The sequence below is a fragment of the Pempheris klunzingeri genome, chromosome 21 (assembly GCF_042242105.1).
Source record: "Pempheris klunzingeri isolate RE-2024b chromosome 21, fPemKlu1.hap1, whole genome shotgun sequence".
In the NCBI taxonomy this organism is placed as follows: domain Eukaryota; kingdom Metazoa; phylum Chordata; class Actinopteri; order Acropomatiformes; family Pempheridae; genus Pempheris; species Pempheris klunzingeri.
The window spans coordinates 13,455,567-13,483,163 of record NC_092032.1 but is presented as its reverse complement, the minus strand read 5'-3'; the positions used below and the strand labels follow the sequence as shown (position 1 = coordinate 13,483,163).

The 27,597-nt window shown below is 41.5% G+C and overlaps 1 protein-coding gene across 1 annotated transcript in view; it reads right to left on the bottom strand.

Annotated features, from left to right (window-relative positions):
• Positions 1-27,391, bottom strand: part of LOC139221418 (sodium/hydrogen exchanger 9-like) — a 59,730-nt gene extending 32,339 nt beyond the window's left edge. The window contains exons 1-11 of the mRNA XM_070853345.1: positions 27,241-27,391; positions 26,319-26,518; positions 22,389-22,466; positions 22,109-22,185; positions 19,454-19,569; positions 12,375-12,480; positions 9,959-10,097; positions 8,809-8,914; positions 5,747-5,835; positions 3,660-3,773; positions 450-561 (exon numbers count right to left, since the gene is read on the bottom strand). Coding sequence (XP_070709446.1) covers positions 450-561; positions 3,660-3,773; positions 5,747-5,835; positions 8,809-8,914; positions 9,959-10,097; positions 12,375-12,480; positions 19,454-19,569; positions 22,109-22,185; positions 22,389-22,466; positions 26,319-26,518; positions 27,241-27,391 — 1,288 coding nt within the window. The remainder of the gene's footprint in view (positions 1-449; positions 562-3,659; positions 3,774-5,746; positions 5,836-8,808; positions 8,915-9,958; positions 10,098-12,374; positions 12,481-19,453; positions 19,570-22,108; positions 22,186-22,388; positions 22,467-26,318; positions 26,519-27,240) is intronic.
• Between the last annotated feature and the right edge of the window lie 206 nt (positions 27,392-27,597).

Below are 27,597 nucleotides of genomic sequence, written 5' to 3'. Positions count from 1 at the left end.
ATAGCAAGACAAGGGCTTTTTACAAAGAAACCTTCTTACGTAAGAGGTAAAGTGGGTCAGGCAGGCAGCGAAACATGCTGCTGCTGCGCTACCCTACATCACTTCACATCAAACAATCCTTTCTCCTGCATCATCAAACCATTTAGAGCTTCCACTATTGCGGTGCGGTGATGCTTTATTTATTCTTCTCCAAAATGCAGCAACAAAAATAGAAAAAGCTGTGAATTAATTTCATGCAGAAAAATAAAAAACTCCTGTAATGAGGGTAATGAGGGAGTTATTATAAAGCCCGACATCATCGGCCTTTATAATAATTCAGCAATTATGCCACCAACCTAGCATTTATCAAAATAGCAGCCTGTGATGTGGCCAGACAGAAATTTTTAGCTAGGTCCAAAAATAAATCACAATAAATGAGGGTGAAGGTATTAAGAGCTTAAGAACAATACCTGCAAACGTCATGAAGTGCTGGAGGGAGAGAGGTATCTTGGTTGTGCGTCTGAGGTTTAAGAGGAAAGACAAAGGGTAGATGTTGCAGGCTCTTGATATAAAGATGGAGAGCTGTTTGTATTGAGTGCAGATTAAGGAGAATACTTATCAGTGAGACATATTCACAGGGCTGAAGTGCACTTTTGAGTCATAATATTATCATGGATTTTTATTTTTGCATCAAACTATAAACTGTTAAACTGGATTACGCTGTTTGAAATTAGCCCCTCCAGACTCAATCTCAGTCAAGGATAGGGTAAATTACTGATAATTTCAGTTAAGGTTTTGCTTTATTGATTCTGAAAAAAAAAAAAAAAATCCCCCAGGTTTACTTCACATATCTGATCCCTTTAATACACATCAGACAGAATACATGACAGTTAATTCAATACTAAATACAAAACAGCAAATTCTCTGTGAGATCAGGATGTAAATGTACAATCATGAATATTAACATACGCACATGCACACACGCGTACAGAAATAATCTCTGAATGTTTTCTGTTTAGGATGCAAACACGGCACTGTGGCGCCATGCCAAGGCATGAAGCCAATCACACTCTGCCAGCTGTCTCTGCCCTCCACACACACTTTGATGTTCCACATAGGATAGGACTGAATGCTAAGTGTCCTGGGCAGCAGTTGGGGACAGGATATCAGTACAATTATCGGGGACATAGCTGCCATCCTGGATACACTTAACATCTTTTGTCAAACTTTTGGAAGAAGTTACTGCAGCCCCATATAACCTCCTTCCCTCACATAAGTGCAACCTGACAAAGGTAGGTTCTTGTTAGTGGTAGCCAAGCAAAGGCTATAAATCAGAGGAGGATGAAATCAGGCAAACTTTTAACTCTTTGGACCCTCTTTGAATTTTGCTGCATAGAAATCATCTATGCAGAGAGGTACCCCTTATTTAGCATCATGGGGAGAAGGGACTTTAGTTATTCTACAGTGAGTCCAAATATGATGCCTGGAATAATAAAGGGACCAATATCTTAGGCAGGGGACCTTAGTCTGACAGGGCTATTACTAAAACAGAGCTCTTTCGCACCCTGCAGTCAATATTAGATCTCATGCACCCTATGGATTTTCAAAAGCAATATCCTGCTCCCAAAAGCAGTCATTTCTCTTTATCAAAGGCCTCTGAGCTATTTGAATGGAGGTAATTAAGCACTTTCATCTCAGCCTCATTTCTAATAAAGCCCATCTCCATTGTCACTGGCAAAGGCTGCAAGCTACAACGATTAAAATCTACTGCGTAACCAAAGAGCGATTAACAGCATTGAATCACTGGGGTTATTTCATTTTTATAGGCACTTTTAGCACTGTACAAGAGGACTTCGACCCCCATTTATTCCTGTTTGTACATCCGGGTTAGCTCACAGCTGGTGTAGTTGGCCCGATTTTTTTTTTTACACTCTGAGCTTTTGTTATGGAGGCACAATTAAGGACAAAGCTTAACAGGCTCAGTGCTCAAGTCAAACATTTTCTCACTGGCAGCCCCTCACACTGAACACAAGAGCACTGGAAAAAGAATCTGCTCCGTCGACTCTTTCTCTGGCTTCTTTGACCCTATGGTGGAAGATGAATTGTAATAATAATTGCTAGCCATCTGGGCACTGGACTGTGAAAGAACAGCTCCTTGGAGCACAGCCACTAGAGTCTCTCCTCAGGCATACGCTACGGTCATGCCAGCTCTCGGGCAAGGACAACTGTGGCCAGCAGTCCATTACTGCCCCACTGTTCCTCTCAGGAAGTAAAGCTGACGGATACAACAACAGCTGTGAATATGAGACATCTGTTACCAGTTGGAGTAACTTTACCATGTGACAAGTACCATTAAGGGGCTTTTTCATAATGTAGCATGTACTGTGGCTGCATTGCACTCTGGTCTGTAAAGACTCCTGTCAGAGGAGAAACTAATTCCTGTCTAGATGGTTTTTGCATCTAGGTGAAAAACATTTAGGCTAAGAGTTTCTTGCTCTTTGATTCTGAGCATTTTTCCTCCAAATTGATATTTACTGTTGACGTTGTAGATGGCTGTACATTTTTCACCTGTCAGTCTACACTGAAGATACACTGGATGTAATGTCTGTCTACTAGAGCTGCAACTACTCATCATTTTCACCATCAATTAACCTGTAAACTATATTTCTGATTATTGAATAAATCATTATTATTATTACTTTTTTAAGAAGTACACAATGTCAGAAAACAGAGAAAAAAATGCTCATCTGCACAACTTCCTAGAAAGTTCTTATAATTGCATGTTTTGATTGAGAAGCAGCTCAAATTTCAAGGATAGCAGTAAATCCTTTCATATGAGAAGCTGGAATCAATGAAGAATTGAAATTTTTGCTTCATATACAACTGAAACAACCAATTGATTATCAAAAATCTTTCTCAGTTAATTCACCGTTTAGCTGTTTTAGCCAGTAAATGTGAACAACATAAATACCATGTAACATCTTGCATTTCTGGAAAACACAAGTCAATATGCATCACCAATAGCTGTTTAACACTGTTAAATTAATTTTAGAGTGATTTTTTCTTTAATAGGACTGCCATAGAGAACAAGAGGAACCTTTCACTGGAGTTTCGAGAACTAATAAAATTTAATCTTCAACCTCAACAGGGATACGGTGCTTAATCCACTACGAATTAAAGTACTGTAAGCTTATTTCAAACTGGCAAACATCTTTATTCCACTGAGCTTTGCTAGAGAGCAGAAAACAAGCAGCAGTAACAATAATTAAAGACCTATTTAAATTTCCGTTTCATAGGCATTCTTTAGAGCAAAAGCTGCAGTGCAGCATCTTAAGCTGCAGAGATGGTGATCATGGGAGACCGGCTGAATGGCATTTGCAGAGCTGACCGGATCAAACCTGTACAATTTAAGTGCTAAGGTTTTTTTTTTTTTTTATAAGACTAGGGAAATTACTGCACTGCACTGCAACTGCACTGCAGCAGCAAGCCAAGATGGAAAACAGGAAAACCACTCCGTTCAAATAAGTGGCAGGTGATTGTGCAGATAAGGATTGTGACAAAAGGTGAAGGAGACGGAACAAAACAAAACAAAACAGGACACCATTTGTGGGGTCTGAGTTGGATCCAAAGGCGACACAGCAGGAAGTGAAGATACCTCATCACGTAGCAGAAAAGGATACAAATGCCCCAGAAATGAAAAGGGCTCTGAAGACATGGTGAGGAAACGTCAACAATACATAGCCCATGTAGCTGAAGATGAAAATCTCCCCCAGGAAGTTGAAGACTTCAAAGAGCTGCAAATTATAAAAGGGATTGAGAGGATCATGAGGGAGAAGGTCAACTGAGATGGGGAGGGATTCAGGGTGGATACGGCGTGTGTCTGAGAGTGTGTGAAGGGGGGGTGAACGTGAAGGACTCGGATCATATCAGCAATGGGTAAACAGGCTTAGATTTGTACAAACCCGACAAATCCAGTGTTGATGTTATTCTCTGATCCTTTGCGGTAACAACTGCAAACATCTCCAGCTCAAGGCCATATTGTTGTTGTATTTAGCACCAGGCGCGTTTCTGTCATCATTTTCTTGTTAAACAATTTCATTTGAAACTTGCTGTTTGAGGAAATGCCCAAAGAATAAAAGAATAGCATTCTGGACTAACTAGAGAAGTAAAGTCAATCTCTGCTATGCTTAGCCATGACCTTGCCTAAACCTATAACCACTGTAAGCATTTCTAGATATCTATTTAACCTTCTATTTAAATCTTTTGTACGACAACCTTTGGTCCTCCTGAGGTGTTTGGAATTGTAGACTCTCATTGTATCACTGTCTACTGTAATTGTGCCAATAAAGTTGTTACAACAAAACAAATTACAGTCAAAATGGTGGTGAGGATACCAACAGAAACAAGGATTTATCCATGTCATATTATGCACAACTTCAGTGGATTATAACATATCAGATTTTGAGACTAAGGCCAAAATGTGGCCTGCAATAGACAAGGTAAGGCTTGTTTTAAGCCTTGCCGAATGCCTTTTGCTCTGTGACGTCAAACGGAAGCAGTTGTTGTTGATCCCTTGCGCCCCTTAATGACCGGTTTTGAGGAGCGAGGAGTCAGCAGTCAATGATAAAAACAGTATAAAACAGTCAAGGTTCTTCAAAACTTGTGAATCACTGCAGCTGCTTGAAGTCAATCGACACACAGGAATAAATGTTCACAAAAAAATATCAAGCTGATCCGTCTCAAGCTTAGTCTCGGACAGACAGGCAGACAAACAGGCTGCACACACTCCCAGATGCTTGTGCCTGGCAGACAAAACAAAACAAAACAACACAACATGTTCCTTTCTCATGACACTTCTTGGTAGAGAAGTATTACAACTCATCAACTCAGTCCTACAGTTCCTGTAATGATCCACGCCATATAAATGACACTGGATCTCTTTTACTGTAGATAAAAATAGAATCTAATTTTAATTTTAAGGAATTTCTGCATGAGAAATGAAATGTGTGATGATTAATTAAGGTCCTTGTGCTGTATCAGGATTAAATTACATCAGATTCCATTAATGATTTACTAATTTTTGTTTTGACCAGTTGCACTAGCTTTGATTGAAAGCCTTGGCAAAAAGCCATCTAACTGAAGAAGTGTACCTTTTCCCTTAAGAGCCTCACATCACAAGGACAAGAGATCACGCAGAAAAATATTTCATCTGCTAGCTATTCAGCTAGTGTCTGCATACACCAAATCATTTTGTTCTCCCTTTTGAGGTGAAGCTGCATGTATAAATCACAAAAATGTAGAAAAAGGCATTCTGCCAAGTAAACATACTGCACCATATACATGCACAGACTACTGCAAAGCCAATCCACTTTATAGGCAAAGGCTTCAACTGTGCTGTGTAGCCTTCTAAAAGCCTTTTCTGTGATAAACAGTTAGCTCCACTGTGGCACTGATAATGAATAATAAATGCATAGATGAGTATATGTGTGTACTTCTGATTTATTTGCTCTGTGAAGCTTGCCGGTACAGTATGACAGTGTGCTGGCCTCCATCTGTGCTCAGCCTTTTAAGCAGATAGCTGGAGACAGGTCTCCCACACAGACACCCACTGGACAACCAGAGCACTAATGGCAATTAATGATTGCTTGCACACGCACGCAAGACACAAACATTGGCATCACAAGGCAACGTGGACAAAGTGAGTAGACTGAAAACGCTGTTTGAAAACAACGGCGAAATAGGCCTCAATCGTCCCCCACAAACCTACCTGCTTGGTCCTGGTCTTGCCCTCGGATGACAAATTGTGATTTGTGTACCTTGCCTGGCTCAAACCACAGAACAGCACTGCCACAATGCCTGAAACATAGAGAAACATGTAAGTGACATTAATAGACAATTAAAAAAAGGAATACCAAATAATGTTAAAATATACAAGACATGAGTCAGTTGTAAATGTGAGCATCAACATTTTGTTGGCAGAACCTATGGAAAAGTGTTTTGTATACAGAACAGAGTTAAAAAAGATACTTTATGTAATTAGTACAAAGTATGCAAACCCGCTTATACATGCAAATATTATGTAATGTAACACAGAGCCTTGGGGCTTCTCATGTCAAGAACATGCTGTAAAATGGCTCTTTCTTCATGGCAAGAAAGATTTGTGGAGAGAGTCTTTATTTGTGCGCTTCAACCCAGCATTTTTAGACTCAAAGTAACCAAATTCACACACCAGAAGCACGATTTTCAAATCAAACATGGAAATAATGGGCAAAATGTGAGAGATGCTAGCAGACAAATGCATGTAAGCATGGCCCTTTAAGTCCAAGAATCCGATCGAGTTCTCCTGTGTGCAACTACTTCTGCATGTGAGTATGAAGTATGTGACAGACTGGCCCAACCCTGTACCCACCCATTGTCCTGGATCCAGTGAGGTCCAGCTGTACAAACAACTTAATCAAAAAAACGTTCTGTACAACCCAATTCAAGAGTCCTCGTGTTCCTGGACAAAGACGTTACTTCCATTCCTACTTCAGAGATGTGAAGCTCTGGGAATGATAAATGCTAAAGACTGACATCACTGCTGGAGATCGTGCCAGATGTGGAGGAGCAGGAATGAACAAACTACAAAACTACAGCTCCGCAGAGAGAGGAAACTGGGTGGAGGGAGTGATTGGGGCCCCTGCTGGTGAAGAGGAAGTTGGCTGAACCAGAGAGCTGGAATTTGAAACGCATAGCATGAAAGGTGGATTGCTGCCTCACAGGACATGCTTGCTTTGTTGCAGAAATTCAATTTCACATTTTTGCTCCCCCTACTTTGAGAAAGAATTACGGAAGATGGAGAAATGTAAAATTACTGTGATAGGTGCAGTAGTTAGAGGACAGAGCTGGCAGTAATATATATGGCAGTAGAGGAAAGATAGCACCTGTGGTTCAGGCTGCTAAGTGAAGCCAGTCCATTACTCTTTCTAAACCATCCGCCTTCACGCTAGGATGCTGACCTGTACCTGCACTATGCTAGCTCTAGTACTCCCTTCTCACAATGTCCTTTCCAGCACTGTTCAACAAAGTCTAATGGAGCATGCCAGCACGGCAGATCTCATTTTGGTTCCATTTTGTTTAGGGCAGCGACATCCTCCTTGGTTTACGTAACACTGACAGAGGTAACACATCATCCACCGTCCACATAAAGACTCTTCCACACAGTGCACTTGGCAACAGATGAGACGCATCCCGTAATGAGAGGTTTTGAGCGGCGCATGATTAATGACGGCAGGACTCCCTGCAAGGCTGAGGGTCATTAGGTGCACCCTCACTAAACTCCAGCAATTAACAGAGACAGAAAAGAGCCGCGATTACCATAGGACACCAGGGAGGACTCCCATCGCTCACTGTGTCACTGTGTGTGAGGTGCTGCTTCACCCCAAATGGACCATTAAAGGTCTTTGAACGGTAGCACTCCACAGAATATGTTCTATTAGGGTCCAATTTTGTACCAAGAATATCAAAGACTGCAACATGACTCGTTTTTAGATGACAAAGCATCGGCATGAAAATTGGTTTTATAACACTGCAGGTTGTGGGTCAAAATGAAGTATTTTCCTATTACTGTTACAGGTAATACAGTACACAAAAGTTGCATCAGCACTAAAAATACCCCAGCGTCTGCATCAGCACTGAGAATCAATGTTTAGGTTTATCTGCAGTGTGCCTCCCACACTGGACAGCAGTCAGAGTGGTATACTTTACAGACAGGGCATCTGGGTCCAATAGACAAAGGTTACGCTATTTCATTAAAACGGTCTTCTCCTCCTCCACGGGCCACAGGGACTGCTGCCAAGTAGGAGAGAGTTCTACAACATCAGCTGAATGAGTGCAATCCCTCAGACACAATCAGGGCAGGCAGAACAACAACACTAATGTGTGCATATGTGCACCACATTCATATTTCAGTACTACTTTATGACTGGTTGACTAAGAAAACGCCAATTTCAGGCAGCTGAGCCAACTAATTATTGTTTTCCAAATGCGAGCTCCCCATGATTTCAAACACTTTGAATCAGTAAAGTGAAAAACGACATAATAAAAATACAAACTCCAGTTGGTAATGAATAAAGAAATCAAACGCACGAATGGCAAAGCAGGTCATGTTGTGTCTGTTTAAACATGAGGCCTGAACACTTCTTGACTCTCCAGGAAACCTGAGCAAACAGCAAGGGAAAGAATGCCATCATGCCATTATGGCTTGCTGCTGTCTGTGGTGTCATCTCCAAATTAAAAGTATGGCCATGCTCCGACAGAGGAGGGTGGACACCATTTTAAAATGAGTTATGGGGGTTGAGGCCAGAATGGGATTGGTACCTGCAGTTTCCTGTAGAGAGGACAGTGCTTAATACTTTCTCATTTACACATTATTGACTCTCTGTAATGCCAAGGACTCTCAGAGGTAAAGGTATGTATGGGTAAGAGAAAGGCCTTTTCCTCATGTTGGTGTGGCTTGAATAAAAGGACAAATTCCGCTGTTCCTGAGCAGGAGGTGGTCATGTCCAGACAAAAGAGAACGTACACATATCATTCCCACATTTGTGGAGTGGCAGTGGCTAGACGCCTTGAAGCAGCAGAGCTTGCCAATTGAACAGCTGCTTGTACCACTGATATCGTGGAGCAGTGAGCGAGTCAGTGCATGCAGTCGGGAAGAGACGCCTGAGGGGAAAAAGGGCAGCAGTTCACTGACAGAATTTGTATTCGGTCTGACCTCCCCGCCACTCAAAGCAGCAACACTGGCCCACACACAAACACAAAGACATGGCATATAAGATCCACAGCACTCACCTGAAAGTCCACTGGCTTCAGCTGAGAGGAAGCTGCTCCAGGACAGCAGGAAGAAGACTGACGTTTCCAGCAACGGATTCTCACAAAGCCGAGTGAATTTGGTGAGGTGGAGAGGCAGTTAAAGACACACAAGGTAATCATAGAGTATTTAACACTGTGCATTAGGCTAAGACATGGTTGCAATTGCAACTTTGCAGACTACATGCACTCTCCAGTGCGACAGAATGCAGGCAGAGAGGCACTGCAGTATCTGCACACAAAAAACAACAGCAGAAGGTGCTCACTGAGTAACCCACTGAGTCGTAATGAGATTCTTTCTGCGAGTTTACCAACAGATAACAAAGTCCACATCCCACCTCTGCCTTTTGTCTGTCCCACATCCCCTCTGGCAAAGCTTCCTTGTAACCCATACGGTTAAGTCTTTAAACTGTGTTCCAGAAAGAACACAGAAACTAAGGATGAGTATGTTTAGGTTCTGTAAATATCACAATTTTAGGACTGCTAATAGTATGCTAAAATAAAACAGTATATAAAATAAACAGCTTCTCTGTGTTCCTAACCCCTTGAAATACTCTACTGGCTTACAATAATGAAAACAACTTTCCAAGTCTAATTGTTTTTGTAATTAACACGGACAGGTACAGCAAGTAATTAAAACATAACTGAGCAACTGTATGTTCAAATGGAATCTCTTTAAGAAGCTCCTGTTTTAGGAGACAGCACAAAAGAACAGGCTGTTGCTATGGTTAGCATCAGCAAAATCTAATAAATGCTCACTTTGTGCTTTGCTTGCACCCAGACATTAGTTACTGTAAATAAGAGCTGAGTTATGCCCCAAAGCTCTCATGACACAACCTCATTTTTCATCCTAAAGTCTTATTACTGGAAGATGAGAGAGAAATACTGGACAACGGCGCAAGTCCAACCTTCAACAGAGGCTACTGGCTTGATTGACGACCTCTCTGCAACCATTAGTGTCGCAGGAGCACTTTAGACTTAGCCACCTGGCTTTTGTTGATAAAGGTGGTACAGTACGGGTTTGTTAGAGAGGCAATTACCAAGTTGAGGAAGTGGATAGATTGCAGCGGATGCTGAGGTGATAATTGAGTTTTGGGTGCAGAGGCAGAGATGGGAGGGGATGAAAGGATATGAGGGCTGTTATGACTGTGAATAAGAAACCGAAGAGGAAGGAGCCGGCTAGCACTCCAAGAAAATAACCAACAGAGAGGAGTAAGGTGAGGGGGTTGAAGGTGTGTCCTGAACCCATCTGGCTATAGGCGGTGATGGCACTGCAAGACAAATTGACACAGCATCCTGAAAAGGGGGTTACAAACAGAAGCCAATAGCACAATTACGACAAAAGTAAATATGAGTGTTACAGATGCTGAAACATTAAAGTGACAACATGGTTTATGGCTGTTAAACAAGTGCATTTGTCAGAAATACGGCCCACTAGGTTCTTGGAGTAAACCAGTCTGGAGCAGTGAGCATAAATTCACATGCTTATTATGCTGAGCTATGCCTTTAAGTGCAATTTATTGGAGTCATTCTTAAGAATACAGGGCCTTCTTTAGAAGTTAAATCCTTGCCTGAAAAACAATTGTGTCTGAGTTACTTACCTCAGAGACGTCCCCTAGTAGTTAAGGGGAAACTGGGGAAATACTATTGTTGTTCACAAAGACAGCAGCATCGTGCAATTCACCCCGCTATAAATATTTACTTTGCGGGGGAAGGGGAGAAACTTCCACATGGAAGCCATTGAGTGCAAAAGAGGCCTCACAGAGAGGACAGAGGGAGGCAGAAATTGTGGAGAGAGAGGGGCGAGGGAGGGGGCCTGAGGTGAAGCAAGCAGAGACAGGCATCCATGCGAGCGGCTGATGGAGCTGGCTGCCTTTGTGGAATGACAGCATTTCTTCACCAAAGAGAGACCCTCCCATGTATTCCCCTTACACTCTGACGGCTTTAAAAGAATGTCAAACCACTGAGTCAGAAAGAAAATGTGAAGTAGTGGTTGTTGTTTTTGCTTTCTGCATTTAAGGGGGCACGCCTTCTGAGTAGCCGGGGTAAAACTCACCGAAACTTACTTTATACTTCAGCTACCATTAAACTGCTTTGTTGAAGATCTTTTTTTTTTTTCTGAAAAATGAAACTCCACTTTTCATGCTGTCAGGTTGAAATGAGCTGACACACACCAGAACATGCCTTAATCTCCATTACAGAAGGGGAAAAAATCAATCATACTGTCGCTAATGAGCTCAGTAAACTGAAAAGGTAAAATCTATTATCTCAGTGAAACTCCTGTTGGGTTAGAACATCATATTGGGCCACTAGTAACTTGGTCAGAGTGACACTTTAGAGGCATTTGGGGCTGTAACTCCCAGTCAAAAATCTGAAGATGTCAACACAGGACCTGGTTGAATGGTGGCTGGGTCAGGGCTGTTGGAGCAGGAAGTTTAGTGCCTGTGAGAGGGCACATCAGCGTAAGGTTGAGCTGCTCTGGGAGCTTGTTAAAATTCCAGTGCCAGGACCCCGCGTGGCTCGCTAATAAGGGCCGGCTTTGTGTATGGAGCCAGGGCGACCGGCAGGCTAGCGAGCCAGTCAAGTGACAGGAGATGGCATGAAGGCCGGTCACACCACTCCAGGAACAAACACAGCACTATCTGACTGTTTGCCCGCGAAGACACGCAGGCTCCCTCCTCTGCACTTCAATGTATGCAGAGACAGCAACCACGGCGTGAACACAACAATCTGCGCCCTTGCCTCCTTTTTTTTTTTTTTCTCCCCATCTGTCTGCATGTCTGGGCCCATTTGTGCGATCGGAGAAAGAGATGTCAGAGTGTGCAGGTACTGTACATGCGATATGTCAGTCTGTGTGAATACAATATGCAAATACAAACACATATCGTATCCTTGTCATCTCCCTTCCAGCTCCATTTTTTTTGCCTGCCTGCCTGGCCATGAATGTGGACCTCTGTGAGTTCTCTCCCCTCTCTGTCTCTGCTCCCCATCTTGCCATCTGTTAGCACGTCTGCTAGTGAACAAAGCCATTCAAGTAATGCGTAAATAGAGCGGACAATGACTGCAATGTGTGTAAGCAGGGCAAAGATGCGTATTCGAGTGCAACGTGGGAGAAAGGGGAAAAGTATAGAGGGAAATGAATGAAGCAACTGAAATGCACGGGCAAGGCATGACTGCATCATGGCTACTTCACTAAGCTTCCGAGGATTTTATGCTGCGTCTTGTCTAAATTTGACAGTGGCTGTGCTAGCCGAGTTCGTTAGCTGGGAGTGTGCCTCCAGTCTGGCAGTGAGTCTCTCCACTGAGTACCTTAATGAGATGCTGACAACGCCAGGGGCAACTCGCTTACACTGCATAGCATCTGAGGCACTCATGCGGTTTTGCCAATCACATCCTTTCCTTTAAGCTGGCAGCATCCTTCCTGCCATCCCTCCTACACATATCCACCCCCAGAAAGCCAATTGGAAAAGACTGAGCTCCCCTACAATTACACCTAGAAATGTATTGCAGTCTGAGGGTAGAGACAAATTCTAAAGAGAGACACTTACTGTGTCAGGACGATGGCCACGGCATCATTCATGACACTCTCGCCAAAAAGCAGGGTGTGCAGATCCAGGTCCACACGCAGCTCTGACAACAGGCCAAGCACTGAAACTAAAAAAGAAAAAAAAAGTTACTGCTATTGAGGACGGCAGGCAGTGCAATGACTCCTCTCCTAATCACATAGCAAAAATGGTATGGAGGATCACCTCTGCTGCAACAAACAGGAGATACCAGGGGAATTATTGTTACAGTGTAACAATGAGAGCTGACAGAGAATGTCAGCACACTGACAGCGGTGGAAAGAGGATTTTGACACTTGGAACAGGCATAGTAAGTAAACCAAGCAAAGGCTTGTTCAGCCTGAGCTGAAGAAAATACACAATGCTTTGGAAAAGACAATATTTATGTCTGCAAAGGAAACAGAACGAAAAGTGCTAGAAAAACATTAAGCTCATTGTTCTTTTTCAGTAATTACAACTCTTACAGTAAAAATGGTGACTACCTAAAAAGCTTAACTGACTAAAAGGTGTTTTTTTTGTTTGTTTTCTTTTTTTATAGTTTTTCATAGTAGACACAAAAATGAAAACCGATTTACGAATCATAATATCTGGGTCATAACATTATATATCAACCACATTACTGCAACAACTGGAAATGAGAGTAAAAATGTAGATGTCTGGAATTTAATGTTTCTCTGTGTGTGTGATGTGAATGTTATGAAATTGCACAACATTAAAATAAATTGTTGCCGTGTGCATAGTGTGTATGAATGACTGAACTGTATAATGGGTCATTGTGCACAATAAAAAAAATACCAAACAATCCAATAATTTGACACCAAGTAGCATTTCAGAGCTGGATTGTACACATTTTAAGTGAGTAAAATAATAATAAAAAAATTATTGTGTGTTTCACATTTCACATTTCCTGTTTTTGCAAACCACCACCTGTTGTCAAAACATGGCAATCTGTGATTTGCTGGCAGCAGTAGCAAGGCCAGATATCGCAAATTACCTCAGTCCACTAAATGACTGAACTGATATGACTTGTACATATTTGGGTGTTGGTAGCTACTGGTTATTTCAATTTAATTATTGTTAATGCTGCCTGTGTTTCTGTTTCACATGTTTTTTGAGCACGAGTATATGTGGGAGTGTGTTTATTAGCTTGGGGCGCTGCTGCAGTTTTCACTACAGACAGAGATAACAGATAGGATTCTGGGATTCTTCAGAGAACACGGGTGGGAAAAGGGGAAGATTACAGACGAGATGCTGCAGCTGATTAAAACATCCAAAAGGAGCCAATTACAGTCTAATGTGGGGGGGCTGCAGGCAGAGAGCCCCGAGCTTTAAATAATGTAAGCTTCACTCACTGCTCAGTAACACGCAGTATTTCTCCTCACATATTTCAGTTTCTCACACAGGTACCTCTTGCATTAAGACTTTAGGAGGACGAGGAAGCTTACAACAGTGCCTTTTGTGCCAGTTGGGAGTTTGGTGGGTTTTTTTTAGACGTGTGTTTAGACAGATTACAGCAAATCTCACACACTGTAGAGACACAGGAAGAACTTTAAATGGGAAAATATAGAAAATAATAATGTCATAGTGAGCATATTGATACGATCATAAACATTGTAACCGCCGCTATTTATAACTATTTATGATAAGAGACATAAATAGTAAAATTGTTAATTATGATGAGAAACACTGCTTTTAACTGTTTCTGTGCATTAATGCCAAACTACTACAGGGCTGAACCATGGATACAAATGTCTGGAATAATCTTGGGTAAACAGAAAAGTTGGACTTTTCCAAAACTTTGTATCTTAGCCTTCTTATAGCTTAAGAAATTTTGTTTTATGGTTTCAAAGGCTTCAATGAAGGATGGCTTGTAATACGTTAAAGGCAGTCGGAATTCAGTGGTTGACAAAAGGTCTGTATACGTCTGTATACGAACAACTTATTACTCACTCATTCATACAGCTGAAACTCTCAAAACACTGCATCTGCTGAGAGCCAAACTCCACGGTGAGTTCACCGACAGTAAACATCAAGCGGAGGATGCTGAGCATATGAATGAGCGCGTGCACACGCAACATGCTCGTCACCGCAGGATAGCTAAGTGTTGACACTGAGTGACGAGGAGAATACTGACACTGACGAGGCGCTGACGTGCCTGTCAGCTCCGCACTTCGTGTCACCTCAAGTGTCTCCTTCTGCGAGATATCGGCTGTAGCATTGTCGGCTCTATGTCTCCTGATACTGTAGATTAGATTACATGAGATTAGATTACAATAAATAGCTAGATAGACTATTTGATAAATACAGTAGACTGGAAAACGGTCTACTGTACTGGCTTAGATCCTTATTGTCACTGCCACAAGAGAAACCAGGCATTTCAAACAAGCAAAACAAAATTACCATATAACAAAAACAATGTCAGATATGGAGAAAAGACAACACAGATGCACCCTCACAAGCACACACATATAAGGATATAGGCACAGACAGGAAAACAGACACTTAGAGTGGTGCCATTCTAAAGGGCAGACAATATTATATTCAAAATAATAACAGCTCCTGGTAGAGTCCTCTTCAACCTCTTGACACTAAGATGTACAAAGAATGCTATAAATTAATTTTAGGGAAATATGCGATGAGAATAATGAGTCAACTAGTAGTGTTTGGCCCTGAAGTGAATACTAGGCCAGTGAGGGCATCACAGCCAGGATATGACCAGACTGACAATAAGAGCAATGGCAAGAGAGCAGCCTCAGGACTTGTTTTGACAGATCTGGCTCTTGGGTCTTTGACAGGTTTAAAGCTCTTCCTGGTTGGGGAAAATCCTTTATCTGGAGAGGATGAGGTAGGCCCTGGAGTCAGGATCGTTCCATCTCCCTGCTCCCATAATGCCTGGCTGATGACAGCATGTCGTGCACCAGTCACACTGCAAGACCAGGAAGGAAGAGAGAGAGAGAGAGAGAAAAAGAAATACCCTCCAAACACACTGACACGCACACGAGGGTGCGGGCTGGCTGTGTTGTCATGGCAACTCCGTCCTACAGCTGTCAAGTGTTCATCAGTTTCCACAGCAACACCATAAGGTGGAGAGAGTAGACAATTATTTCAGACATAATACAGTTGAAAGGGTCGAATGGAAGCCTTATTAGGTCAAATTACCCTGCTGCAGAGGTTTAGCAGAGGCAAAGCTCATGGCCACCTCAGTCAGAGTGCATGGGATTTGCTCACTGATTTGACCAAATTAGGCAGATATAATACTGAAAGCAACGCATTAGAAAAGGGATAACGGTCAACAGGGTATTACTATAATCTCCCCAGCTCCACTTAAAAAGTGGTCAATTTTTTCAGGGTTGAAAAGTGAACAAACAGGGTTCACAAGACTGTAGCTGTACGAGCCATCGTCACAGTCTGAAAGTCGAGGTAAACCAGCACTTTAGTCACTAAATCAGTGTTTTCCCAGTTTATTTCGGTTTACTCTGAATCTCACAGTAGTTCTTTGGTATGTAGGGACAAGGACTCTTTAAATTCTCTATTAATTACCTTAGAACCTGACAAATGGAAGATATATATTGGTTCCAATTCGATATTTATTCCAGCATCTTGTACTCTGCATCATTGCACTACTGTCTTTTCACACTCTTTTTTTATACCTATACTTATATACTGTATATATTCCCATATTTACATTGTACATAGACCATAAAATGTTTTTTGCTTAAGTTAAATGTGTGTTTACTTTGTTCAGCTTTGTTTCTCTTGTGTCCCTTTTTGTCTGGTTATGTGTCAGAACACGAGAGCAGTGGAAAAACCAAACTGAACTCATCACTGTACATGCTGGCCTTTCTCTAGTTCAAATGAAACCATCAGATTTTGTGACACTTAAAGGTAGGGTCTGCAACAACTGGAGAAACTAGCAAGAGTAGCTAGGTTTTGAAAGCATGTAACATGTAAAAAATATCTCACCCCCTCCCTTCAGGCTTTCCTCCAAACCCACTCCCCCACAACATATTAACGTGTTGCCTGACTAATGTTACTGCTGGAGGACAAGTTCATGACAGTCATGAGACGAGCAGCCATCACTGCCGCTGCCGCCGCCAACACCGCCGGGTGCCTCATTTGTTCTGTACATAACCGCTGAGTGACGGCCTCTCTCAGCTTTTGGAAGCATGGTTAGCTCGAGCCTGTCACGGTACACAAATTTCAGAATCCTTCTTCGGCTCAGTGGGTGTGTGCTTCGAGCTGATAAATCACAATGGTCTGTCACTGAGCAGTGGTTTAAATTTTGGCCACACTTTCTCTACCGCTGTGGTTGGCTAGCTTGGTTAACGTTAGCCTTGTGGAAGACTCTGGTCACCTGCCGACGGGTAGGCAAGTCCGCAGGCAGACAGGCAGGTCAGCATCCAATGATTTCATTTGTTCAGAATGAAATGATTGGATGGGTTTATCACAGGCCTGTGAAAGCCAATTACCCCAGATTGTTTCCTTTTTTGGTCAAACTATTTAATTTATTGATTACTGTCAGTCTGTTATGAATTTCCAGTTCTGACATACGAAGAAAAAAATGTATGCGCAGCTCTAGAACTGCTGAAAAAGAAAATAAATTCATACAAACACAAAGATGAAAAGAAAAACTGTCAAGTGTCGCCCTTAAAAAGTGTTTCCTTAGAGAAGTTAAGTGAGGGTTTCGCCAGGCTTTTGTAACCATCCCTGAGGCTAGTGGACACAGCACAGCAGGCGCTCCACTTTGTGACCTGAACCATGTGTCTTATTTTGAGCCTGTGAAGAACAGGTCTCATGGCTACAGTGTTTTGGAGGCATTTGTACATCATAAGAATTACACATTTTCAAATGGATATCACCAGGGATATTAGAGACTAAAAGGCTTTTACTCAATGGTTGTCCCTTATCTCTAGAAACTGATAAAAGCCACAATTGCTCAGACAGCTTCTGTCCATCTATCACAAGAGAATGTAAAACACTTCAAAAAGAATGTAAAAATAAAAACTGTATCTACCTTTAGATCATTTGAAGTGCGTTCACAAATTTTCTTTACCGGCTTACTCTTTCAGCAGGAGCTGGAGTTGATCCCCTGCTCATGTAGGACTGAGACTCCAAACCACCAGACCAGCATCATGGCTTTTTAGAAATACAGAGGTTATGAATCAGACCTCGACCCCCACCCTTCACAATTCTGCTTGTATTTAAAGATACTGACTGAAATATAGTACTAGAAATGGCAACATCCCCAAATGCTGGACTACTGTTGCTTGATATCTGCTGCTCTTAGAGGAAGCTTTCACTGAGTCACTTAGAACCTGGCCTGTCAAATATCTCTATTATATTCCACACTGTAGTATATATCACAGTGTCTCAAGATCTCCATCATTTCAGTTAGTATGCGACACAGTTGCACTTCAACAATGAGTCAGCGACACAACCAGAGAGTTGTCACATAATGGTTATGACATGGACAAAAAGCCTTATAGTGTTTTGCTACTTTGGCCCCATCTATGCAAATGTTCAAAGGAGAGAAACGGACAGGGGAAGTCTAATGGCTCCCTTTCAGAAAATCAGAGAGCTTGCGCTATATTTGGACAGCAGGAGATGGAGGCAGCCTTGGGGTCTTGGCTTTTAGGCCATCGATGCATTGCAGTGTGATTCTAATCAAAGTGACGAGGGCTCTGGGGTCTGCAGGGATGAGCGCCGCATGGCCTGGGAAAACAACGGCAGTCAGAGTGACAGCTGCACCATAATTTACAGCTCCGCTTTGACACTCATCCAGATCCGCCACTTATTGGTATACATAATTCATTACCAAATCAGGGCATTAACATTACCACTATCGCAGTGGCACAGCATGCCATGACATCCCACTTGACTGTTCTTGAAGAACACAGATTATATTGTCGTTCCACTCAGGAAAAAGGTGCATCAAATTCAAAGCAGCTACATCCACTGAGAGGGCATTGTGACTTTGCTCCTGGCTATCAATCTCTATTATTTGTCATTGTGCAAAGGTGTGTAGACAAAGATGCTCATTTTTGCCACTGACGGGCTCGGGTTGTTATTCAAAGTGTCTGACAACATTATGGAAAGAATCTGTAGAGACAGACCCATAATATCCTTTTTGTTTAACCAGAACCAGCCATTGTACTGCGCTACTCAAACAAACCATATTCCTTTGACAAAAACAGCAATTTTACCTCACAGAGCTCGGGAGTAGCTGCTGCCTCAATCTTTTAGTATGTTTGTGTTGTCGTTACATAAATATTGTGTTGCATCTGTACTAACCCTGTAAAATGCCAAGGTCACACAATAACACAAGCAAACACACTGATCAAGACAGCGGTAGACCGGTCGTGTTATAATAGCCATTTCTGGTTAAACAAAATATATCTTATAGGTCTGTAGGGATCCTTTCTCTAATGTTGTGAGACACTTAGGACGTAGTTTGATCTGGTGCAACTGTCCCAAAGAATTACATTACAGTGACTGTGGTTTGTTCGCTGCTCATCCTCAATGCCGGCTGAGGCGACATACTGGACCAGTTCCATACCTCTTTGTACCTACTAGTCATTTAGACACCAAAATATGCAAAAATATGCTCAGGCTTGAAAATACCAGAGTCACCCTTTAATTTCATCAATCATGGTGTCTGATACTGCAGGGAGCTGCATGAATCTGTAGCACTAAATCAAAACCCAGAAACGGCAAAAGTGAGATATCTATAGTTAGCTGAACTGTCTTAACATTATGCATTATGCATCTTTGATATTCTTTTTACTTGATGTTTTTTTCTTCAAACTCATTCATGCATGTTTACCTAAGGCAGATCGCTGTGATGTTACATATTCAGAATGAGCAAGCGCCAAACATTCCTGAAAGTACTTTTTTTTTTGCTTGTGTTGTAAAGAAATGAAGTGTGAGTCATGCAATGGAGAGCAGAATTCTGCCAGGAGAATCAAAGATTTATACCAATATGAAACCAGCTGTGTTTTAAAAAAATCATTGCCGCCACGATAAGTGACAAGTTACTGAATGAGTTCCTTTATAAGGCCAGTTACCTGGGTCAGTGGCTGATATAATAGCACCAAACAAGAAGCAATCAGTGAGGAAGAAGTCTCCATCTGCTGCTTGGCCCAACAGCACCATCAGTCTGGTGAAGCCGTAGACGCAGGCCCTGGGATTGAGGACAAACAGACAGAAGGACACACGGTGAGGTCATCAGGGAGCGCTAGCCAGAGCAGGCCTATCAGTCATCCCTCTAACCACAGCAGGGCTTCCCCCAGAGTAGTCTGGGTAATGGGGCCAGACGCCACCAACAGATGAGTTGACCCGTTTCCAGACAGCGGCTGCTTAGCACAGGTGGACACACAAAGCTGCGACTACGCTGGGTGGCATTAAATTTAACCACATTTATGTGTGTTTGTGTCTATATGGAAGAGTTTGTGAAGGGCATTGTGGCAAAAATAGAACAGAAGCAGTATTTTTTAATCAGCCCCGGGGCTGGCAGTAAAACACCACTCTATTCTGTCCCTTATAAAAATACTGTGAGCAAAAACTTGCTAACATGCCCATTCAGCATTCGACACTGCAGTCCAGCTCTGGCTGGTAACGGATGTGTGTTAAGTACTAATCCTGTTACTGTGAAGCATCCCATAATAATCAGTATGCCAGCGTGTCCTCCGGGGAACCTTTCTGTCCATTGGTACAACTCTGTTACCATGGTGACGGCACACGACCTGTCCCGAAGGCCAGGATTTAAAGTATTGCCCTCAGGTCGAGAAACTAAGCTGTCTTATTCATGTAACTTAAAGGGAGATTTGAGGTTATGGTAATGACACTCTGTGTGTGTGTGTGTGTGTGTGTGTGTGTGAGGGATAACAGAGTGACACAGGCAAACACAGACACAGAGAGAGAGAGGAAATGGATGTACTCCGTCAACCTTACAGAGTCACTAAGGTTCTCTCACTCCCATGATACTCCCTTTTCCCCACAGAATATGACAGACTCACTAACAAGGAACGGGATTGGTCAGGTCTGGTGCCTTAGCATCAAAGTATGTGCACGTGACCCAACATGTCCCTGCCCTGCGTCCCAGAGGAATTGGGGGGAGTTTGACAATGGGCGTTCCTGGGAAAGGATTAATGAATGGAAGAAAGAAGGAAGGGAAGCGAGGAAAGACAACATCTTTAACACCGGGTTTCAGCAGGTTGGAGAAGATCATTTTAGCTATAACATCTAGAGGGCATTAACCTTTTCCATGGACACAAACATTGTAAATCAATATAAGGCAGCGGAAATAATATCATGAATGAATAACCAACAAGCACAGTAAGTAATTTTTAAACCCTGCAGCAGCGTTAATAGTCTTCAAATATGCAAACATATTTTATGACATTTTATATCATCAGGAACTCAGAGGCCACTTTATTAAGTACACCTCAACATCTAAGACAATCCAGTACAACAGTCCTGCTATAACATCTATCTGTATGAAGCTACTAATGTTCTGTTTTCGGCGGCGCATATATATATTTTGATAATCTAATAAACACATCTTGGACAGCGGCAACAACCAATGTGGAGATTATATGCATCATACAGTAAAAGCAGACTTTATGGCAGAGCAGGTCTTTAGGATTCCATTAGATATTAATGCTGTGGGTGAAAAAACATTGTTTGTTTTTGGTTTAAGCCTTGAATCTCTAAATGAAAAAAATACAGTAGTAATAATAATAATAATAATAATATGTTACTTTGAAAGGTTTTCATAAATTCAAGGACTGTATAATGGGGAAACAACAAGACTGGAGTTATGTGGTTTTCACAGTCTCCATGTGCAGCAAGTTAATGCATCAGTCACAACTGGTTTGCAAAGATCTCAGTTTCCTCCGCAGTGTTAGAGTGCCATCTGGCTTTGTGAGGCCAGAATAGCAATGGTACACATTAGTAGCTATGTCTCATTCCCATGCTGCACACTAATGCTGAGCCGGTTTTGACTATCTAGTATGTTCACACTAGACAAATGACGAGATGAAGTTATGATGTTGTTGTGCACTATAGAAGTGCAAAACCACAGGTATTATTGTTATTGATATTGATGATTGACTTTGTTTCATGCATGTCGCTCAGTTCCAGAGCATTGCTAGCTTGAAATAGAGCAGTAATTAATGTAAATAGTCAAAACTGTGCTTTTCCTGCGGTGACAAAAAAGGTCTGTTGTAGCAGAGCGTTATGTGCCAGCCGAACACCTACTCAGAGTTTCAGTTTATTGTAGATGTGACATGCGTGACACAGATCCTGAAAGATCTTAATTGAATTTTTGCAAAAGAAAAAAACAACATTTTACTTCTTTGTAAAATAGTAAATTAAATTAATTTTCTGTATTTTAAGTATCTGACTGAAAATTAGAACAATTCATTATGAACAAAACAAAGTCTAACAGGACTATTTAGACCTGTAACACTAGGGACAGAAATAAATCCAGGACTTTTTTGTTCTCTCCCTGACAAAATCTGATATTTTATAAATTAATTAGAATGTTGTTCATCAACCAAACCAAAGACAGCTTATGCTATTATGAGTAAACAGTCCTCTGTGCATGGTGAAGCAATGTGAAAAGCCACAGTACCTAAGCTAGTCTCTTACTTCTGTGTGCCTTTACTTAGCGTGTGTGTTAGCGTGTATTTGATGTGTTCATTTGTGTGTTTGCTTACCCTATGGTCATACAGCTGATTATAGTACCCAAAAAAGCAAAGGTCAGAATTGATCCAAGATTCTCAATGAATCGTTTCTAGAACAGAAATTAAAAAGATATATATATTAGTAACCCCAAACAAACCTGTCAACAATATGCAACACATTGTTACAAATTCCATGTAGCAAACAGCAACACACACTATGAGGCAAACTGGTGGAGCAGCCATATAAAAAAGAACAGGCCTCTGACAAGGTCTTTTTCCCCGGTTTAGAGGCATGTCAGGACAGCAGTCTCACCTGATTAAGGGTGTAAGCTCCATGGAAGATGATGGGTGGCAGGAACAGATTGAAAAGGACCTCGGGATCAAAGGTCTCCTGTAAAAGACAGAGCTGTTGTGTTGGTGACTGACAGGGCTCCATGGGGACTGAGAGGACTCTATTTACTGAATGTGACTGACTGACAGACAGCTATTACACACACGTTGTTCACTTCAGCAGCTGTGTTTTGGCAGACAGGCACCAGTTCTCTTTTTTCTCTATGAATCCCAATGTCACGGTAGTCTCTGTGTACCAAGACAACCTTATCTGTCAATTCTTCCTAAAAAACTATTGCAACTGTTAATAGGAAAAATTGGAACGTGTGACACTCCAGGCGAGTGAGCCAATGTTCAGGCTTTTGTGATTGGTCACACCACAAACACTGTAGTTGGGAATTAAAAGTAGTAACCAAGTTTAGCTACCAAAAAAGTAGGTTCCCATGTATGTAGATACAAAAATCATCACTTTGCAGTTAAAAACACAAACATTAGCCATGTTAATGAGTGTTTAAGTGCTGTGTTATACTTCAGAAATCCTACAAATTCCTCTCAAAGGCAAACTTTGAATCTTCAGTAAGGCTGCATTTTGTCCAAGTGCTGTGACTCAGACTTTCACAGCTGATTAAAGCAAAGCATTGCACAAAGTGAGAAGAAGACGTGGCTGTGTCAGTCTTCACCTAAGAGGCTCCCAGCATGCATTAAAATGGGAATAAGCAAGCACCATTAGTATAGCCACACACAGTTGGAGATTAAACAAAATCTGAGTTGCTCATCACAGCGGCCTACATTACCTTCAACACAAACAGTAACCAGAGTGCAAGGTATTTTTTAACATACCATCCACGTCTGTCTGTTTCTCATCCCAACCGGTGTGATGCAATACAAGCCGATCAGAAAGGTAGCCTTTCATGTCCTTCATCCATGAATCCTTTTTATGTCTATTGTGGGTTTATTCTGAGGATCAAACGGCAGTGATATTCAATCCAGATCGAAATAATGCTACTTTTTCCTGATTCCTACACCCCACAAGGTCTTATTACACTGCCAAGAATTAAATTCCAATTCAATTAAATTTCTGTCCAAAAGGAGAGATGTGGTGTTAATTCTTGCGGATAGAGGGTTGTGGTCATAGACCTTTGAGAGTGGCCTAGATTTTGTTTTTAAAAAAACAGACAAAAGATTGAAAGCAGCCTGAATAGCATGAATATGTGGAATGAAAACAGGCCTTCCTCTGTATCTCCAGGGCACATTGCATTTTGGTGAACATTTACACATGTAAAGGATTTTTTTTTTTATTAAATTAGCATTTCTAATCCTGGAAAGCCCCCCATGTAGTTTGGACAACTACCATACTTTTTTCACAAATTCACACTTGAAATGGCTGCTCGAGCTCGCAATTTGCTCCTATCCTATCCGCTATCACCCAGCTCAATATCATTTTTTTGCGGCTGCAATTACCGACACAGCACAGTATATGCTTTTTTCATATGCACAGGCTGTGTGTGATAAATACAAAACAGCATAACACAGACTAATACAGATACTGTAATCAATAAATTATGCATATGCCGGTGGTTTATTCAAAGGGCCACCTGCACCACAGAGTTGAGGATGGAGGTGTGTTGTATACACTAATTGCCTCTTCAGCTGAGCAGCACTAAATTTAATCAGACCACAAACTTTAATGCCTTACTCCCCAGTGGAACATAATGGACTCAGTAATGCAATGAAATCCTTATCTCTCCCTGCTAGGTCCCCATATGTATCAGACTTAATGGCGTGAAGGCTACACAGAATGGTCTGACCGATGTAATGGCCTTTGTGGTAGCCTCTGCTGGTTTGCTAATGAGACCCCAGCATTCAAAAGGGGCAAAGTGTCCAAGCCATTAGTGAAGAGTTGCACTTGGCCTGGATGATTTGCAAGGTTCATGGTTCACTTACCCCCTTTCTCTTGGGTTGAAATATTGCTCTGAGATTAAGAAATACATTTTCGAATATGTTAATTCCACATCCTCTCATGCTTGTTGGCCATCATGTAGCTGAATCCCCGGCTCATTGGTTGGTTTCTCCAATATGACAAATCTCTCTGATACCCCCGCTAAAATATGAAAGCCAGCCAAAAAACAGTAATAATACTAATGACAAGCAAAGGCCTATCTCAAGGCTTAGGCGCCTCTACTTAGCAATGATATTAGAGTCTCTGGCTAATTCCTTTTTAACAAATAACTGCCATGAGTACTTTGCAGCACTCTGGTCCGGCTCTAACACTGTTTCTGTTGAGTCTCAAGTCACAAAAAATAGTACAGATATACTGAGCTTGATGATGTTGATGAATCCTTCTGAGCCCGTGTCTGTCTGAGGTTTCTTCCTGTTAAAAGGGAGTTTTCCCTCGCCACTGTTGCCTGGTGCTGCTTATGGTGCGATTCTAGAGTCTTTTATTTTGAAATTTAAAACTGTTGGGTCTCTCTTAATGAAAGAATCTGGTCTTTGCCTACTCTATATGACAAGTGTCTTGAGATAACGTTTCTTATGAATGTCAATTGATTGACAGAATTCAAATGGGAATTACAGCATTAGAATACATAAAACACCTCCTGATTAAAAGTGGTCTAAAATTGAGAACATGTTTTTGACTGGATGTTTATTTTTATTTTATTTTAGAAATATAAAAAAATATATAAGAAAACGTTAGTGCAGTCTTCACATTGACATACCCATACACTGTACACAATAGAGTATATTATATTATTTTAAATGTATGTAATAATTTAGAAAGGTTCAATTAAATGACAGAAACAAAGCGATGTTAGATTTCTAAATTGTCTGTTGTGACCAGACTTCAGTATGAATCAGCAGGGTGCATTAAAGTAATGGATAAGTGCCAGTTAAGCTAAATTAGCTTTCAAATCAGAAGCAGCAGTACATCTCTACTGCACTAAGAAACCGTCATTGATAAACTACGCACCGCATTTTTGTGATTTGGAATCACATAGCATCCAATAGATGGTAGATATTCGCATCCATTACCGTGTTTTGTGTCAAAGGTTGATGTGGTCGTCTCTATCTGCAAAAGCTGCAGTGGCTGTTGAGATGACCTAACTATCTCACATCTTTCCTGCAGTGCAGACCTATCCGGAACCAATATCACTTGCAAGAGTATCTCATTATAGGAGTTGTGCAAGTAAACACAACCAGGAAAATGTCGTGAGAGGAACCCACATTTCAAGAAAGAACAAATTGGATTTTATAATTGTATTCACACAGTTTATGTCTTCAATTCTTGGCAGCTGCATGCTTTTAAAAAAATGTTTGTATAAAGTCTTGTTTTTTTTTTTTTTGATCATTGATCAGACCCTTTGTACTGCATTATCCACTCTCCTAAAGCCTATAGTTTGTTTATTGGTTTTTGTGTTTAGTTGTCTTCTAATTTCCCCTTGTCTGCAGAGCACATCTGAAAATGTAATCTCCCCTATCTGTTCCTTAATAAATCTTTAATAAAGATTAAATTGCTCTTGTGCCCTCTTTCTCTCTGTACCACCACTCTCCTGCTTCCCTAATAACAAACAGACCACGCAAGTAATTCAGAGGAAAACCAATAACTAAGCACCATTAGGAGACTGTTGATGTAAATAGGAACTACCAGCACACACAAAAGGCAAAATATAGATGTGATCAAAGGAAAGGCAGTACAGAAAAAAGGGTTTTTCAGACAAAAGAAAACTACATCAGAGGAAAAGAAAGCATCCGGTATGGTGCAGTTAGATTTCGCAGCTCTACAAAAGCAAATGCTGTATTAAGGACAGGTTGGTCCACTTTTCACTAGTGCATATCACAACCTGAAGCATCAATCCACATAAAAGATCCAGTTTTGTGACACGTATTTGACGTGAAATCAAATTGCCATATTTACCATATGATTGGTCAAGACCGGCGGGCATCTTTGGTTGACTTTTCCAACATGTCTAAAACAGTGAAAGTGTGACGTGGTGTTGACCGTCAATACGTGAGGGGTGCTGTTTAGACCACCACAGCTGCACACAGTCTCCATATTGTCCACATGATCTCCCCAGTCCAATGACGAGCGGCTCACTATTAACCCCGCAAGCATGCCTGCAGAAGAGCACAGCAAAGAAAGATGGCAATCCTGTAATATCTGACACTCTGACATATTCCAGGGGCAAACAAATCATTAAGCAGCTACTATGTTGCAAAAAATATAACATAACTTTAAATAGACACCTGTTACTTGTTGTAATAGTGACGAAACATTGGTGAAACAGCAACCTTTTACATATTGCATGAATCAAGTCGGCTGTTGGTTGGTGAGCCCTTTATAGTTTATGGCATGTGGAGCTAACTTATATTATGAACCTTATTTACTTTGATGGCAGCCTAAATAAAAAGATTGAGTTCAATGTCATTTATCGCCATAAAGCCAAACATCAACCACATATATCCTACAAAAATCAATTCCGCATCACACCTTTAAAGACACCTTTACAGTTCATTTGTTTTGGCTGTGAACAGACAGAACTATCTGAGGTCACTCACATCTGATTGACAGTGACTGAATTTCACACAGAAAAGGTAAATAAATCTTAACTAAGCAATGCTTTGCCAATAAATATGGTGGATAAAGCAAAATTAGATGTGGCTGATAAAAAAAAATCACTTTGAGAGGCCAAAAGTCGACACAGTGGGACCAGACCTGGCTTTATTTAGATCAAACCATTATTCAGGCCTACTAGAAGAAGTGTGGGTACAGGAAGTGTTGCAGAACAACGGCTGCTGTACTCTATACTCTGAATAGCTTAACAGCCAGGGCTACTTACCATAAAACATCGCACCTCCAGTCTCACTTACAAGTCTATATTTAAACTGTTTTATCTTCCACACAGTGAGGATGGTTAGAAGTGCCAAGCCTATTGCAGCGAGCACCGGAGACGCTGCGCTCTTTTCTCTGTGCTTGGCCGCGCCCGTCATCTTCAAAGACTGGAGTCAAACTTTTCGGAAACAAGTGTTCTGACTCGTGAATCAATTCAACAACAGCAACATCCGCATCAGCAGCGCCGGGGAGCCCGCGATGCATTAAATGCTGCTTGGAAATCTCCGTTTCCTCTTCCACAGGTGGTGGTGGTGGGGGAAACAACCCTGTAGGTTTTTGCCACATGGGTTGAAAACAACAAAAG